Source organism: Verruconis gallopava (genome assembly GCF_000836295.1).
Source record: "Verruconis gallopava strain CBS 43764 unplaced genomic scaffold supercont1.8, whole genome shotgun sequence".
In the NCBI taxonomy this organism is placed as follows: Eukaryota; Fungi; Ascomycota; class Dothideomycetes; order Venturiales; family Sympoventuriaceae; genus Verruconis; species Verruconis gallopava.
Window position 1 is genome coordinate 626162 of NW_015622144.1, and position 16079 is coordinate 642240.

Sequence of the window (16079 nt, forward strand, 5' to 3'; positions counted from 1 at the left end):
TTGTCAGGGGTCTGGGAGCCTGAGTGGCTGGCTGTGGCGGCGTCTGATTGGTCCGCAGGCCAGCGCCCACAATCCCTCACGTCGTCCACGTACCCCAACACTTTTTGGTAGTTCAGTACACAGTTACACTGCCGCTGCCGTCCCTTGCGTACGCAAGACTTTTGAGACATATATTGCCAGGACTCACCGCATTCTGCCTGCGTCCGGTGACATCGATTGGACTGAAGGAAAGCCCGTCGAGGAGAGCACATTAGTCGACAAAAGGGGCGATTGCTGTGCTCCGGCTCCACACCAGCCATTCACATAAGCTTAAACCTTATGACGACCTGACCAAAGGCGCTTTGCTAACCACCCGCATCGTCAACCGCTTCGTGTACCCAACCACTTCCAAATTTCCTCTCCAACTACTAAGCTCGCAGGCATTTGATATACTTTTGCCTCCCGCCTCTCCGTCGTTCGCTCTTTTCTTGTTCCTCTTCGCTCCCATCTACTGTGAACCTTGATCATCTTCACATCCACCGAAGCATGTTCTTTAAGCGGCTGTCACGCGGTTCACGCTCAAACTCATACGCCGAAAACGAATATCTCGATTCGCCCCGTTCTGCACAGGACCCTCACTTTGCATCGGACCGTAGCATCCACGATTCTCCACGCCAGGGCACGCCGCAGCACAACTCGTATCCGCCGCTGTCGCCGACCAAGGAGTCACAGCGGCCGGATTCGTCCAAAGACAACCACAACAGGATGTACGCAACCCAGCGACAGTCGCAGGCACCCGCCGACCCGTACTCGCGTGCCGCAGGCGGAGGACTCGATGGACGGGCCAATGGCATTTCCGCGGGCAGGAACAGCATGCACGTCGACAGTCATGGGCCCGGCGGCTTCAAGCAGGACGCCGCGCCTGATCTGCTGACAAGGGCGTTCAATGAGGCGGTCAGGCCGTACACGGAGAAGATTGAGCAGCTGGAGGCCCAGGTGGCGGATATGCAGTATCGGATTGAGGAGCTGGAGAGGGAGAGAGCGGAGATGCACTCCTGGATAGACAAGAGGGGTCTTCGACCTGGTAGGTTTTATTTTTTTTTTTTTTCCCTTTTTGATCTTCTACCACAAATCTGTCCTGACCCCGAGCCCCATGCGCTGGAGTCATTTTGTGAATTGTCGTGCTAACACGGCGTTCGACAGACGTACCGCCTACAATAGCCTCACAGATGGACCAGGGCTCTGGCGCAGCGATTTCACTCAACGCCCAGCTCGACCGCAAAATCACCATTGTGAATTTCGATCTGCACCGCTTACAGAATGACCTCAATTCGTCCATCTCAACAGCGCACTTTGCGTCTGCCATGGCCAAGTTCCTCCCGGACATCGCGCGTCTGACGGCACTCCCTGGCGGGCCAAAGCTTTCCTTCGACCTCATCCTCAAACTTGGCGGCAACCTCAACTCACACGGCGGTCTCGACAGCTCCGACCCCGAGGACATTGCCGCGCGGCGAGACTTCTACGCACAGCTCGACGACGCGATGGTCAACGTCGTGAAGAGAAGGTTCGAAGAGGAGGGCGACGAAAGCGCCGGATGGAACGTCAGCAGAGAAATTAAGAGGATCGAGAAGACGGCGGCGTACCTGAGGAACTTTGGCGTCGAGCCGTACTTCCCGCGCACCGTTGAGGCCATGCGGAGGGAGACGGAGTACAGGAGTGCAGGGCCGGGAATGGCGGCGCCGCCGCACGCCGCCGATCCGCCGGGATACGCACGCAACTGATCTGACGCCCGCATTTTGTGGTTGCAGCCATAATTGATAAGAGAAGCATCTGAGCACAGGTATGGGAAGGTGCAAAAAAAAAAAGGAAGACGACAGAGCCTTCACCACCCCTTCTACTGCACAGCAACGTGCACCATCTTGAGTAATCTTTTTGTTTTTAATTCCCACACGTCTCTTCTCTATCACTTGTATTACTGAGCTGCGGGTTATCACATTACACTCGGACGCAGGGCCGGGCGAGCAGGTAAAGCACACGACGTAACGAATTTCTCTCTCTCTCTCTGTGTGTGTGCAACCAATCCTCACGGCAGCTGGCAGAGCAGCCGACACAGAGAATAAGGCATCATAAATTTTGTATCCGGGCGTTTCAAAATGCGTCGTGTGAGGGTCAATTCAAATGGTAGCGCATTAGTGAATTGATTCGACGAGCGACGAGTGGGACTTTGCTTTAGGCTTTCTTTCTTCTTTTTGGGGGAAAGGTTCCAAGGGAAAAGAGATAGTAAATAATATAGTTTTTTATAATAACAAAGAAGAACGTTCCCGAAACCGCTACGTCGCAACTGAGGCTGGTGTTCGCCGTCATGAACCTCGAACAGCGCCGTCGCTGTACGCTGGGGCGTTTCGAAGTTTGGTCGTCTTCTTTCATGGCATGCGGCAGTGGAGCGGGGAGGGTTCGCAGCAGTCTAGGAGGGACGGTCTGTACAACGAGTAGCTAGACAATAAGAAGAATTACGAGCCTCTCTTTCTTTCTGCCAGGCCATGGACAACGTAAAATCACCTTTAGGACAAGCACTGGCTCCGCTGCTGGGACTGTCCCGAACCTAGTCACAAAAAACCTAATGAAATGGAAAAAAGAAATTGAGAAAAAAAATGAAAAGACAAAACCAATCCGAAGGGAGCGAGGGAAAGGGGCAGAGGCCGGCTTCATCGTCGTCCTCGTCGTCCTCGTCGACAACGGCCACGGAAGCGTCTCGAGGCAGAAAAAGGTCACCGCCTCGCTCACCCGCGCTTTCACTTTGTCAGAACAGAGCACAGCCGCCACGTTTCGCATACGCGGCCTGGCTCTCTCGCGCCAGAGTCGACGCTTTACGGGCCCGCCACGCACAGTTTCTGCGAGAAGAGGTTTTGAACGTGCGGGGGGGGAGGGGGAAGGGGGGCCTCTCGTTTATGTTTGTTTCTTTTGAAATCCCTCCCCGCGCACGTCTCCTCGCGTTTGTTGCCTCTGTTGGTCTACTCCTGCTCCCGTTTCCGTTCTGGAGAGGGTCGAGAAACGGTCCCGGTGGGCGTCTATGCCTCGTCTCCGTGTCCCTGGCTGCCAGCTTGTACACGGCATTGCCCTCCGCTCGCGCGGTCAATGAATAGGTCCCGTGTTTCCTTCGAGGATGAGATCCCCACACGTCGGTGGTCAGAGGACAAACGTGCGCTGCCAGAGGCGGCGCGGAGAGGATCGACAATTCCAGCGCCGTTCCGTCACGCTCACCCCAAACGACGTACGTGATTACGGGGCCCGCCATCTATGAGCAGAGTCAAAGCCTTTTTATTTGGCTTAAAACGCCGCGATTAAACGGGGCAACGGCGAGAGAAACGCGCATCCTGTAGAGAGTTATCATAGTTCCGAGCCTTCCAAATTGCGTAAAACAAACAGACGTGTTCCTCGTTCTCCAGATCGGCAGCACAAAAGTCTGCCGAAATTACCATGTGTAGTAGCAGTAATTCCCCTTCCACGATTGCTGAACCCATCTTTGTGAAAGTCCGCTCGCGAATCGACAGTTTTTGGCGTGTTCCCCAAACGCCCGAGAGGGTCGTACTGAGTAGAAAAAAAAGGCGTTTGGGATGCTTCGGTACGCATGTGCGTGACGGTTCTCATGACATCGTTGTCGTATTGTGCACCCACGGTTGAAAAATACCAACCTCTATTAATATGAGCACATATATAATGTGACTAAGGACAAAATTCCGGTAAACTCCGACCGACCGGTTGGCGCAATGGTAGCGCGTGTCCCTCCTATGCCCCATCAGGACGTAAGGACAAGGCTGCGGGTTCGAGGTTAGTAGCGTTCACGCAAGAACATAAATTGCATAATAATGCTAACAAATTGGGCAGTCCCGTGCTGGTCGCTATGACGATCTAACTTTCGTTTTTTGCCAAAGCTCTTTTTTGATGGTGCAGATTACGTGGCCAGTTACATCTTCGCACCTCCTGGCGAATTTTTTGAAAAAGTTTTGGGCCCTCGAGGCCAAGAGTGTTTTACATGATCGGTGTAAACTCGGATGCTTGAGTCAACCCACTGCAGTCTCTGCTCCCGACGTTGAACCAAGAGACCCAGACGGGCCGCGGTTGTGTTAAAGACATTCGTCAGACACCAGCTGCTGTGCCGGGTCCTGGTTTGCACCTCCAACAGGCACAGCACAGAGACATGGTTACTCGCGGCACGCATTGTTGCTAAGATCTGGGGGAATTTTGTTCATTGGTCCGGGCACCCATTTCTGCCGTCAGCGATCACTCATTATTGTCCTGCATCATGGGGGAGGGATTTTGCTACGAACAGTGCCGCAGACGATCTTTCTCTCCGAGCGGGCGCCTGCCGGGGTTATCCATTACTTGCCTAGCGCGACGTTCCCTTTAAGTTACCCGATCCAGAAGCGCTTGAGTCGACATGCTCATCACGACCCGCGAGAAAAAACGGGGGGATTCTCGTTTCGAAACGAAAGTGCGGCTCACCGCTCGAGCGCAATCTTGGAGAGATACAAGGCAGATGCAGTTCGATATGAAGGAAACACGCAGGGCAAAACATTATTCAAGGGTACAAGCAGATTTTTTTCTTTCGATGACCCGGGGGGGACGGGCATGGAACGACGCAACGGGAGGAAAAAAATGCGAAGCACACACGAGATTATTCAGATTCCTCCGGTACCTCACTTGGGGAGGGGGGGGTGGGGGGAGGCCAACCCTGAGCATCAGAGATCACAGAAGCACGCCCGCCGTCCGCAAGCCTAGATGGGACGCACACTCTGACGGGGATTGTCGTAACCTTCTTGTTCTTTCAGCAAAGAGCGCCCTGGCCGGACAACTGAGCTCTGGTCGAAAGGGCCAGTGCAGGCCGCCCGGACCGGAGGGTACAAGTATGGCGCGAGAGAGTGCAAGGGGCATGGCTGCCACGTTCAGCCGTTTTCAGTTCAAAGCACGGCCCTTCTCCTTGGATGGCGCACGCTCGAACCAGCGCGGTGCGTGGCCCAGCCAAATGGAAAGCTGTCTAACCACACTTTGACCATGTCCCCGCGGTGGGCGCATCTTTGACAGGACCTGGCCGTCACCACGCCGATGATAGTTCCATCGCAAAACTCAGCAGAAGGCTGTCCATCTGCAGCCACCACGTCTCGAGCACAGCTGTCCCTGTTAGGGCCCTCAAGAGCGTGGCCAATACGATTGGGATTTTGACTGTTCTTTGCTAGGAGTGCTTCTCCGGGTCACGGGCAATCGCGACTCGTATCTCGTAATATCCCTCGATTGTGAGGTGAGACATGCCTTGTGTCCATCGAAGGTTGGTGCCGGATCATGATCTCGTCACTAGCCCTGCCAAAAATCATCCATCGCCGTCTGGGGTCTGTACCCGTTCCAACATGCTGATACGCCAATACTCAAAACGAATCCCCCCTCCGTGTAAGGTGACCACAAGGCGTGGCAACATCCAAGAGGAATCCATGCAGCCATCTCTCCACAAATAGTGTTCTATCATTCTGAATCCACGCGGAATGACAACCGACGGCGGGACTGTTTGTGGCGCACACGCTGCGGGCGGCACCTGTTGCCAAATCGTCCAAAAATTGTTGCCCCCAACGGTTCTGCAGTTTTGACACCCGCCGGTCCCGCCTCGAGTCACCCTCTTCTGACGCTTGATCACAGCTGCGTCTGTGGTCACCTTCTAGCCTGCGTTCTTCAGCAGCAGCCCTTGTACGCCCCACGGATTCTCGAAGCACTGACTGCTGCATGGTGAGACCAGCACCCTGGCCCCCGTGAGCCCCAACTCGCCGGCGCCCTTCTGGATGGGCTAGCCTTTTGCGTGCGGTCGATCGAAAGAATGATTTGCACTTGGACAGTCATGGCACTGGATATTGTTGGTCGAATTTCCCGCCAATCTCTACTCGAGCTGTCAACCAAACAGACTTCATGAGAGAGCGGGATTCGGATGCAGCTATGCGACTCAAGAGAAACATCTCGCGAACCTAACCTTTTTTTCCCTTCATGCTTTTGCCCTCATGCACACGCATCTCCCCTTGAAGGAAGGGGGTGGTGGGGGAGGGAGACCAGGCTACCGCAACTCACGATCGCAAAATGATGTGCTTCATGCTAGGGCTTCTTGGTAAACCCCTATCCTTGATAATCTTACATGTTCCTAGAATAGTACAATTGTGAGGAGATTTTGAATCAAAGTCGCTCATGTCCATTCAAAATCCGGACTTTCTCCAAGGGCTTGGTTGCGGTCATGCGCGGCCAGCATGTCAAAGTCGAATTGCGCATCATCTGAATGCGCGCTGCTAAAGGCAGCCATGCTTCGCGCCGATGACGCTCGACCAATGCCCGGCCTTTCGCTGATCAAGGGGCTGGTTCCAGTCAAACTGTCAGGACTGGAGGCATTTTCAAGTTGGAGGGCCGTAAAAATTCCCCTCAGTTCGTACAAACTCGTTTCTTTGTCGCCGCTCGGCTCCGATCGTACAAATTCTCGAATCTGCTTGACAAGTCGAGGCTGCTCTCCGGGCAGCCACCAGTTCGAAAGATCGAGTCCCCACAACGTTTCTAGCCGTGTTCGAAGACCGACTGGATACGTGTATCTGAATTGTGATACCGGTTAGCAGAGTTAACAACGAAAGTAGGCTGCGCAGCTCTTACCCCTTTGCCTCAATCTCGGCGAACTGTTTCCGAGCCCACCATATCTCCTTCTCGTTTGCCCGTAGAAACAAGATACAGAGCGCAAGTCCCGCCTGCATGCCGAATCTGATTCCTGGCGGGGAACCAGAATATAATGTGACAGCTTTGTAGAGCTGGCACTCTCGTAAACAGGTCGCACGTATCTCGCCAAGATCAAATTTGCCAGTGGTAGATGCTATCATGTTCTTGTAGAGCATTTCGAAGCTGATCATGTCGTGAATCACTAAGTTGGTGTCGAATAACTCGCCGCCGTATAACACGTTGGGTTCGTAGGGGTCTACGATGTCGTCTGGGCTCTTCGTGCGCCCTTCCGAAATGTCTTCAAGACGTTTGCTATCGTCTCTCAGCATCGGGTGGATGTTTGTGTAGATATTTTCGACCTGATCCTCAAAAACAGCTAATTGCTTGGTAAAATCTTCCTCGCTTAGTTCCCCAAGCGCTTTTTTCCTCATGAAAGCACGCAAGTCGAAGCCGGTCAACCTAGCCCATGCGTACCTCTCTTCGTACTTCCATGTTAGCGATTCTGGATGCTCTTCGCACTGCTTTTGATAGAAGTCCAGTTGACTTGCGAACCACTCTCTTCCCAGCTGTGAGGCCGCACCGGACAGTATTCCCACAAACACGTCAAAGCGTGCGTACCATTGAAAAACTTTTCTAAGACTTTCGTGCGCGCACATTTTCTCGGGCGTGTATAGTGTGGTGATGAGCGTCAAGGCTGCCGTCTGGTGGTTCATGAGGTTGACCCAGTCTCCTAGATACTCCTTGGTTGTTGTCAGTCAACGGTGCGTCCGCGTCCATTGAAACGTACCTCAATTGTGGCAAGCTGAAGTATGGTCAGAATAGTAGCAATTGTAGGCTTCTGTTTAAAAGTTTGTCTAAGTAGTGTGACTGATTTTTGGTAGTAGCCCAAGAAGTCTCTTAATACTCCGTCCGGCTTTTCAATGGTACAATGGTATGCTGCGAAACCGACAAATGCGTAGAGCAAAGGGTCATATCTTAAAGCTAATTCTATCATAGTCCGTCGAAAAAAATGTTGATGGTCGAGTCGCACACCCCAATGATGGTGAGACATCTTGGTGCTGGCATATTGTAGGTAAAATCTGATATCTTCCGGGAGCTCCTGAATCTTGAGTTCCGCTATGGCTCTGGGGCGACTGTTACTTCGACTAGATTGGCCTACTGGTGTGCTGGTTTGCGCCCGCGTAAGTGCATTGGGGCCATCAGACGATGAAGAGGGGCTGACGACAGGAGCATGATGCGGAGGATCAGAAGATGCTCTAAGTTCTACTATAGGACCTTCGTTGCTTGTCGCGCTATCAGGCTCATCGATGGCGGAGGTTGGAGCATCGTCGTCCTCGTGGATCAAATCCTCGAACTCACCAGCATCTGGCGACGAACCATCGCCTTCTTTTGCTGACCTAGACTTGTTGCTATCTCTTCGCGCCTTTGTATTCGATGCTGGCTCTGGATAAACACAATCACGATTGCCCTTCCGACAGCCTTCTCAAGTTAGTGAAACGTCAGAATGTGGGAAGAAGCGGAGATGACACTCACGTTCACATATCGGCCTGGTTTCGTCACACTACGATCAACAGTCATTTACTCTGTCTATGAGATGATCAAAGTGCTTTCACATACCTTGACCCTTCTGTTGCGACAAGTATAACAACCGCTTCTTGTCCGCCTGAATTTGACATGCTCGCCACCCGCATTCACCCTTCGTCGTATTCTGTTTGAGGCCTGAGGTGGTATAACGGGACGGCTCAAATCTTCAAATTCCGGGATACCTGTGTGTAGGCGCTCGAGAACGGGTTGTTGGAAAGGCAACACATTGCCATAGAACCCCGCGGTTGGGGTGAAGTCCGGCGCATTCTGCGAAGTCGTATAGTAGCTTGGGTACACACCAAAACTTTGCGGATAATTTTGCCACGGCCCGGCCATTTTCCACCCAAAGGTCCCTAGCAAACACCTTTGAAGATGTTGTAACCCATCCAGCAATGGAATGAATTAGAGAAATTTCGCGCTTTCCTCAAGACGCAAGCGATGAGCCCGTTAGGATCATTGAATATTGCTCGATTTCGAAGCTGTACTGCTTTGACAGTCCATCCAGTTCAGAGACAGCATCTGAAGGGTGTATGAAGACTGCTGAAGGAGAAATAATTCAAGGCTATGCTGAATGCGTGGGCTGTTCTTCGAGGCCGAATATATTAACCCCGGCAGCGCAGAGACCACAGACCCACTGAATAGTGGCGTGGGCGTCGCTATTGAAATGTGAGATTTGCAGTTCTTGCGACATACATCAAGGACATTTGCGACGAAACACGGCAAACATACTTACGAAAGGCCAGAAAGAGCTAAGTCCGGAGCCCTGGATGAAGGAAACGCGATAATCAGAGACTGTCGAGAAAGAGAAAAGGCTCAAAGTAGATGTATGGGTCCGGCCACGGATCAATTGGTGTGTACTAAAGCGCCATGCCTGTCCCAAGGCAAGGGTACACAGAAACTTCCCGCCTTCCGCACAGGCATCTCAAACGTAGCAGCTGATCCCTGGCGCACGTCTTTCAACGGTACTTTGTCAAACAGTTAGGTCCAGCCCAAGTGGCACGCTGCAACGAGCTTATCGGCCAAGACTAAACGTCCATTTACTACAGCAGTAGGGCATATATGCACGTCCACATCAAACAACCTGCACAATACTTTCGGCAATTATCATCTTCAGACGCCGGCTGCCAATCTGCAGACTGTCTTCGCCGTCCAAGGCAACTTGCGGGGTGCAGATGACGAAATATCGAGATACGGACCCCGAACCTGCAATAGTTCGAATCCAGAAAGACCTGACGATCGAGCCGGCATATCCATAGTATCGGAACTTATGATGAGGTGATGCCTTTGGGCGTCATGATGGAAACGGGCGGCTTTGACGGTCAGCGGCCAATTTAGCTTCCAAGGCGCTGGGAATTAGCTCGCTGGAGAAAATGGTAGCCGCGTGGTGGTTGTTTGTGCGATTCCGAGGAAGACCCCGGCGCGGCTGCGGTGTCACGGTCCTTGCGTCCCACTGCTCTGTGAAGTCTTCGCACTGGGCTATTTATGGGTCCCGTTGCTGGCATCAGACAATTGCCATGACGGCAATTTTGTGCAGAAAACGGCATAGCGACGACTACGCATTTATTTCATGAGGCGTCTCGTCCATTTGTTCCTCATTCAGATGATAAAGGGTACCCCCGTTTCCATGTGTCGACGCACAGGGGCAAATAAAAATGTTTCTGCGTAATCTTCCCATTGGGCACATTGTCGGTTTGTTGAGCCATGCATATGCATGAACTCAGAGCGTACAGCTCACATTTCATTTCCAACTCGCAATTGGTGTTTTGCGACAGCATAATCTCGTGCTGTAGCAATGTCCACGCCAGGTGGGCGCCGACGGCATTCTCGCAACGATAGTGGACGAATGAACGCGGACTTTAGGTTGAGCCGGCTGGACTGCTCAGCTTTGAACCTGCAGCTCGCAGGAACAGTAGCATTTGCTCTTGCAGCGGTGAAAAGCGGGCGTCTCACGCACTGGTTCGGCGTTGCAAGACATTCTTGGAAAGGTGGGGGAAGGTCCACTGAGTCGTGGCCGCTCCTGGGGAGTCCCGTGATCTGCGCCGCAGGACTGCAAACCTGGGGAGATCTGATCCTTGGGCTGGCAAAACAAAGCAGTGGTGGACGTCTGGAAGAATGAATGATGACGTTTAGGCCGGCAGGCTAAATAAAGTTTCTCATCGTTGCGCTCCGTGTTGTTTCCTCATTTGCTGCGCTGCAAGACATGGCTTGAAAAGGACGGCCTGCGGACTGTCGCTTTGCGGGATTCGGCTTGACTGGCGCACTGCAATGGAGCCAGGCGGCGCCCTGATTCGAAGCAGAAGGAAACGCAAAGGGTGTGGAGGCAAGAAGTTACGAGCGCCGCACGTTACACTGTGTGCATCTCTAGGATTCATCGTTCATACGACGTCGGCGCGAGGCAAAAGTGCCGAAAGACGGGCCAACCTCGTGGCCGGCAAGGAACAAGGGTGAAACAGAAAGGGAATGGCCCATTGCGTCCGCTGGATCATCAAATTGTCGTTGGTCCTCCTTTTCCAAGCCGTCAACCTCTTTGACATCCATCGTGTCCAAGCGTTATCGAGATAATCAAAATGGACACGCGTTGGCACCGTGATCATCCCAACCCTGTCGGGGAATTAGCAGCGGATTTAAGGAACCGCGCTTTCCCATCAAAACGGCAGTTCTGCCGAGGCCAGCAGTTCCATGCCTTCACGTGTCCCTTGACTGCGCCACGACTTGATGCCTACTCCTGCCCAGTCTTACTTGCGATGTCACCCAACGACGGCGAGCTGTTGCCAGTGGGGCGAAGTCTTGCGCGACTCAAGAATGAGAAGCCAAAAGAAATAAGGTGAACAAAAAAAATAAAATAAAAAGCCGCCGTTGGGCCGTCTGTTGGTTACCCGCCCCACCTCGTTTGCTTGCGACTTCAACCAATGTGTTTCTACCGTCGTAAGCAGATATGAGTCCTTCGGCTTGTTACTGCCACTCCGTGGCTCCAGACCAGTATGAGGAAGGGCTTCCTTCAGCCCTCCCAACGCGGTTTGTCAAAGCGATTGGTTTCGCTATCTCTCCTGGAGCCATTGTCGCAAAGAAACGTTAAATCCGCTGGAAGGAATCACTAGAAACATCCAAGCGCGATTACCTGTCCAAATTCATAGACATGCTCTATCCTACATTTTTCGCAGTCAATCGTTGGCAACCCATCACAGAGCAAGCTAAACACCCGGACTATTTTGGCTTCTTGTGCAATTGCCTCTTACATCCAAGCGGAGAACAGATCTTTATTAGCAGAAGAAGTGTTGGCGAACTCGATGCCTTGAGACCAGGGACCGCTGAACATTGATCCATGTATCGACACCTGAGTCAAGGTATCATGTAGCCGCTCATCTCAGTAACTCCTAGCAGCCTTTCAGCTCTAGGTATATCCATCACTGCGCTTCCGCGACCAGAAAATGCCTGTTGACATAACGTAGGCAATATCCGTCAGTCTCGCATGCAGGAAAGTCAAATAGGGAGTCTTTTGCCCTCTCGATTCCACTAATGCTGCCTCCATCTCTGCCCTTGTATTTTAAACTCTCAGCAACTGCAACTCCCATAGGACGCAGCCTGTGGCCTGGTAGCGACGAGGGTCATCATCGTAGTGCCCGAGCACATGCAGCGGAAAGGTGGAACTCTGGTTCCGATGGGAGCCTTCGTAGCCGCGAGGACGATCTATACGCGGCAAAATAGAGCGGTGGGTGTTCACTGTCCCCCACTGTCAGGATGCCCCTTGCAGTGTGGCAGAGTCTCCTCCCGAGTATGGCCATGTGCATTCTGCATGCGGACGAAGTTACAACAGAGAGACGGATGTCGGCATCTACGGCAATAGAGCAGCAGTATACTCCCTTTGATGTGTTTCGAGCCATCCTCTCAGAACTGTGAAAATCATACTCGCACTCATCGCCTTGTTGCTTCTCATCTTGAGAAAAATTTTGAGGCGCTAAGATGATCTGAGCGTGGCGATGACATTCCAATTATGTCCACATGCCACATTTCGCAAAGCGTGAACGTAATCCTTATGAGGTAGGAAATTGAAACATCTATCTTAAGTGCCTTCTATTTGGACTAGGACGTCTTGAGTCCCACTGTACCTTATCGGCGGTAGGGTAGACAGGCGTCCAGCGACGATAAACGATTTCGAGGGAAGTTCTTGTTGGTTAAGGCCACAGAGTACTGAAGTTATTAAGAGTATTGGTATCTGTAGTCTCTCAGGCCGGTCTCAGATGGACTCGCTTTTAAATTTTACATGTTGTCATCGAGAACAGATATTCTCAAATTGGCTTGAGCAATTGTTTAATTTTTGACGCGATTGCCGCCAATTCTTGATCCCAGATCTCGCTCTAAGAGACAGCGAAATGTAGCTCAAGTAGTTCGCAATTCCACGTTCACAAGCTGAAGGCTCAACGGAGAGTGAATGTTTCTCAACCATTGGACTGACAATATACGTTCAGATCTGGAGATTATCGCAAGGAAAGGGCATTCATTGCTGGCAGGGATAACGGAAAGCATAGGTTTTAATTGCACACGCCATAGTCTTGGCCGGTATCATAACATCTCCTTTCGGCGAGCAGCTCTTGCCGAAATAGTACTTACAATCATCAGTTTTGCCTGTCTTGGACCTCGATATCAGATTGTGAAGCAGACGGCTGACGAATATTTGCAGGACAGAATGTCGAAGCCGACCAATCCTCTCGAGCGTTGACCACGATACGAATCGAAGAAGCACGGCACCTGCAGAGAGTACTGCTTAAATCATGCGAAGACAATGCTTGATGGTCCGGAGCGTGAGAAGGAACAAGCGTTCCAATGCATCCAAAGAGAAGCTTTAAAAATCTGTTCAGTGATGGATAAGGTGAGTGGCAATGAATACAAGATTTGGTCGCGTAAGATTTACCGTAGAATCTTCTCCTCGCCATTGTGCCTGCTAATCTGTACCAAGGTATTTGCGTGTTTAATGGTACACAGGATGATATACTGATTGAACTTTTTGTCTTGAAGACAAATGATCTTGGTAGCAGGTGAATCGGCGCTGGACGCCATCATTTCTTGCCTTTTTGGCTACAGCCGTTCTCAATACAGGACATGGGGCAAGAGTACAAGAAAAGAGCACGAAATGACTTAAAATTGCAAGATAAGAGCAAAATGAGGCATATATATAACTTTCGCGTGCATTATCATGCAAAGCCCTCCGAGTTGAGGGAGTCAAAGAGTTGGAGGTCCACACTTCGTCTCCCCTTAGGTAACTCAAGCAATAAATGAACGGAATTCAAACACAAAGAGGGGATGACGATAGTAGAAAAGGCGAAATCTGTCGACCTAATTGTTCAAAGTCGATATATCGGGGTTTTCACCTGAGGCCCATTCGCCAATTCTCTGGACACGACGAAAGGACAAGGCTTCGCAAAGAGCTGGAGAGAAATTTCTTGACGTCTTGTCTTGCACTAAGGCACAACCTGACCAACTAATGGACCCGTATTGAGCTCTTCAGAGGCTCTGTCCAATCCCCCAAACAATAAAAATCGTCCGAGAAGTGAGCAGCCAAGGACTCCACTAACAGGCTTTTGTGCCTTATTACGTCGCGGATAAGAGAATGGAGTATCGAAACATGACGTACACTTCAAAATCAATGTGGAGATCTGCAAAAGGTCTAAAAATTGAACGGACTCATTTGGAACAACCAACAGCGCTATCTACAAACAGAGGCTGTCGTTTTAGACCGACCATTGTCGGGCTAGCTCTGTTCACCATCAAGCAGCTACTTCAGGATGAAAAGCAATCATTTTTCTTGGGCCTGAATCACGCCAGAAGAGCAGCTTCGAAACTATTCGACGCGTATCGAACACGGTCGACTACAAAGCCCAATCCTCTCGTCTCGACCAAACGACCACCTTCGCAACTATATGTAGAACCCGCACTTACGTGTGACAAGATCAGCTGCCGCCAGCTCATGAGGGATTTTTAATCGTGTCCCTAGTCCTCCGGGTAGTCTTATAGAACTTGCATTGATCAAATTTCTGGTTAGCATGGAGCTCAACTGACAAACGAAGGTCCAAACCCAAGTGTGACTTGTTTATCGCAAGATTCGTGGAGCGTATATAAGCATATAGAACTCGAGAAAGGCTCATTTGTTTGATTGATTGCGCTTGAGGTATATTCCTAGGCTACTTATAGATATCCATACACACGCCGGGTGGTGCGTATCCAAAGCAAAAAAGAACTGATGAATTCATTCAGTTCTTTTTATGTTTCTGTTCATTGGAATTTCTTAGTCAAATTTAACAGCGAGTCGTCCCTTGGTCTTGCCGGCATGCATGATCTCGATCATTTCTGGCAGTTGCTCCAGCTTGAAGAATGTCACGTGTGGTTTAATGTTGTGCTTTGCGGAGAACTCGATGGCAGGCCGCATATTGTAGGACACTAACGAACCTTGTTAAAATGTTTAAGAGTGAAATGACAGGCAAAGTTGAACTTACTGCCGTTGTTCGAGCCGTATACCTTGAATCGGCCAAGCGCAATGTCTAGGGCGTTGATAGTGAGTGGCTGTTGCGGAATACCAACAACCATGTAGATACCAGTGCCAGGCTTGATAAGCTGTGGCATATCATCATAGGCCTTCTTGCTGGCCGTGAAGTTGACTGCGGCGTCTACGCCTCCGTCTGTAAGCTCCAGGATCTTCTTCACGTAGTCTTTGTCGCTGACGGGATTAAATATGTGATCGGCACCACATGCCTTAGCGGCCTCCAGCTGATCGTCTGATAGATCGATACCAATGACCTTGTAGCCCATTGCTTTGGCGTACTGAATACCCAAATGTCCAAGACCGCCTGTGCCAATGATTGCCATCCACTGACCAGGCTTCAAGCCGCAGTCCTCGACGCCGTGAAACGCAGTCACACCGGCGCAGAAAAGCGGACCGGCTGTGCTGATATCAATAGAGTCTGGAAGAATCATCGAACCCCTAGCCTCAACAACAGCGTACTCAGCGAAGTAGCCGTCCTCGCCAAAACCTTGCATCATGCACCCTTTCCTGCACCACGCGTTGTGCGTTTTCCGACATGGCTCGCATTCAAAGCAGCAGTCTATCGCAGGCAGAAATCCAACCTTGTCGCCCTCTTTGAAGTCTGTGACGCCCTCGCCCAGTCCCACGACGATGCCAGCGGCTTCATGACCCATAGTCACTGGATTCTTGCCCAGAATAAGACCTTGGTCGTTGGGCTCGAACATCATAACGTCGGAGTGACATAATGAGGCGGACTTGATCTGAACAAGTAGCTTGCCTGGACCTGGTGTTGGTATGGGAACCTCATTGATGTGAACCTTGTTGTCTCGGGCATCGTACTGAGCCGCCTTCATGGTTCCAGTGGGTGCCATGTTGACGTGGTTCTTTATTAGTCAGTCACGTGCTGATATTCTCGACTCCTTTGTCAGTAGTCTAGCTAGAGTAAAGTATAGACTGTGCTAGATCTTCGGTGTTTCCAAGCGCGTCAAATTGTACCGTGATGGCTAAAGTCACAACGTCCAGATACTTGGGACTTTAAAAAGAAGCTGGTGCTCCCTTTCTGGACGGTTGAGCATTCCCGTCCTGCCCTTGGGCGAACATGGTTCCCCGTACCGGAAATCCACATCCGAGATCTGTTTGCTACAACCATTCATCATGTGGGGTTGCCAGTTACATGGCGCGCAGAGACTGTTCAAAACCTTTAACCACAAAGCACTACATAAGACGCGCATAACGATGGGGCATACCCCGCTATCGAGTCATGCTGCCCCAC

General features: G+C 51.3%; 3 protein-coding genes across 3 annotated transcripts; 1 reads left to right on the forward strand and 2 right to left on the reverse strand.

Annotated features, from left to right (window-relative positions):
- Nucleotides 1-141: 141 nt before the first annotated feature.
- On the forward strand, nucleotides 142-2326 carry PV09_03218 (uncharacterized protein). Its single transcript, XM_016356388.1, has 2 exons — nucleotides 142-1063; nucleotides 1183-2326. Exons 1-2 carry the CDS (start codon nucleotides 526-528, stop codon nucleotides 1758-1760), a joined length of 1116 nt encoding a protein of 371 aa, XP_016215911.1. The 5' UTR covers nucleotides 142-525; the 3' UTR covers nucleotides 1761-2326.
- Nucleotides 2327-5526: 3200 nt separating this feature from the next.
- On the reverse strand, nucleotides 5527-9085 carry PV09_03219 (uncharacterized protein). Its single transcript, XM_016356389.1, has 6 exons — nucleotides 9022-9085; nucleotides 8326-8948; nucleotides 8242-8269; nucleotides 7496-8187; nucleotides 6649-7448; nucleotides 5527-6590 (listed from the first exon to the last, which is right to left on the reverse strand). Exons 2-6 carry the CDS (start codon nucleotides 8626-8628, stop codon nucleotides 6197-6199), a joined length of 2217 nt encoding a protein of 738 aa, XP_016215912.1. The 5' UTR covers nucleotides 8629-8948; nucleotides 9022-9085; the 3' UTR covers nucleotides 5527-6196.
- Nucleotides 9086-14171: 5086 nt separating this feature from the next.
- On the reverse strand, nucleotides 14172-15959 carry PV09_03220 (uncharacterized protein). The gene is made up of 2 exons (XM_016356390.1): nucleotides 14781-15959; nucleotides 14172-14724 (listed from the first exon to the last, which is right to left on the reverse strand). The coding sequence occupies exons 1-2, from the start codon at nucleotides 15676-15678 to the stop codon at nucleotides 14573-14575; spliced, it is 1050 nt and encodes a 349-aa protein (XP_016215913.1). The 5' UTR covers nucleotides 15679-15959; the 3' UTR covers nucleotides 14172-14572.
- Nucleotides 15960-16079: the final 120 nt, after the last annotated feature.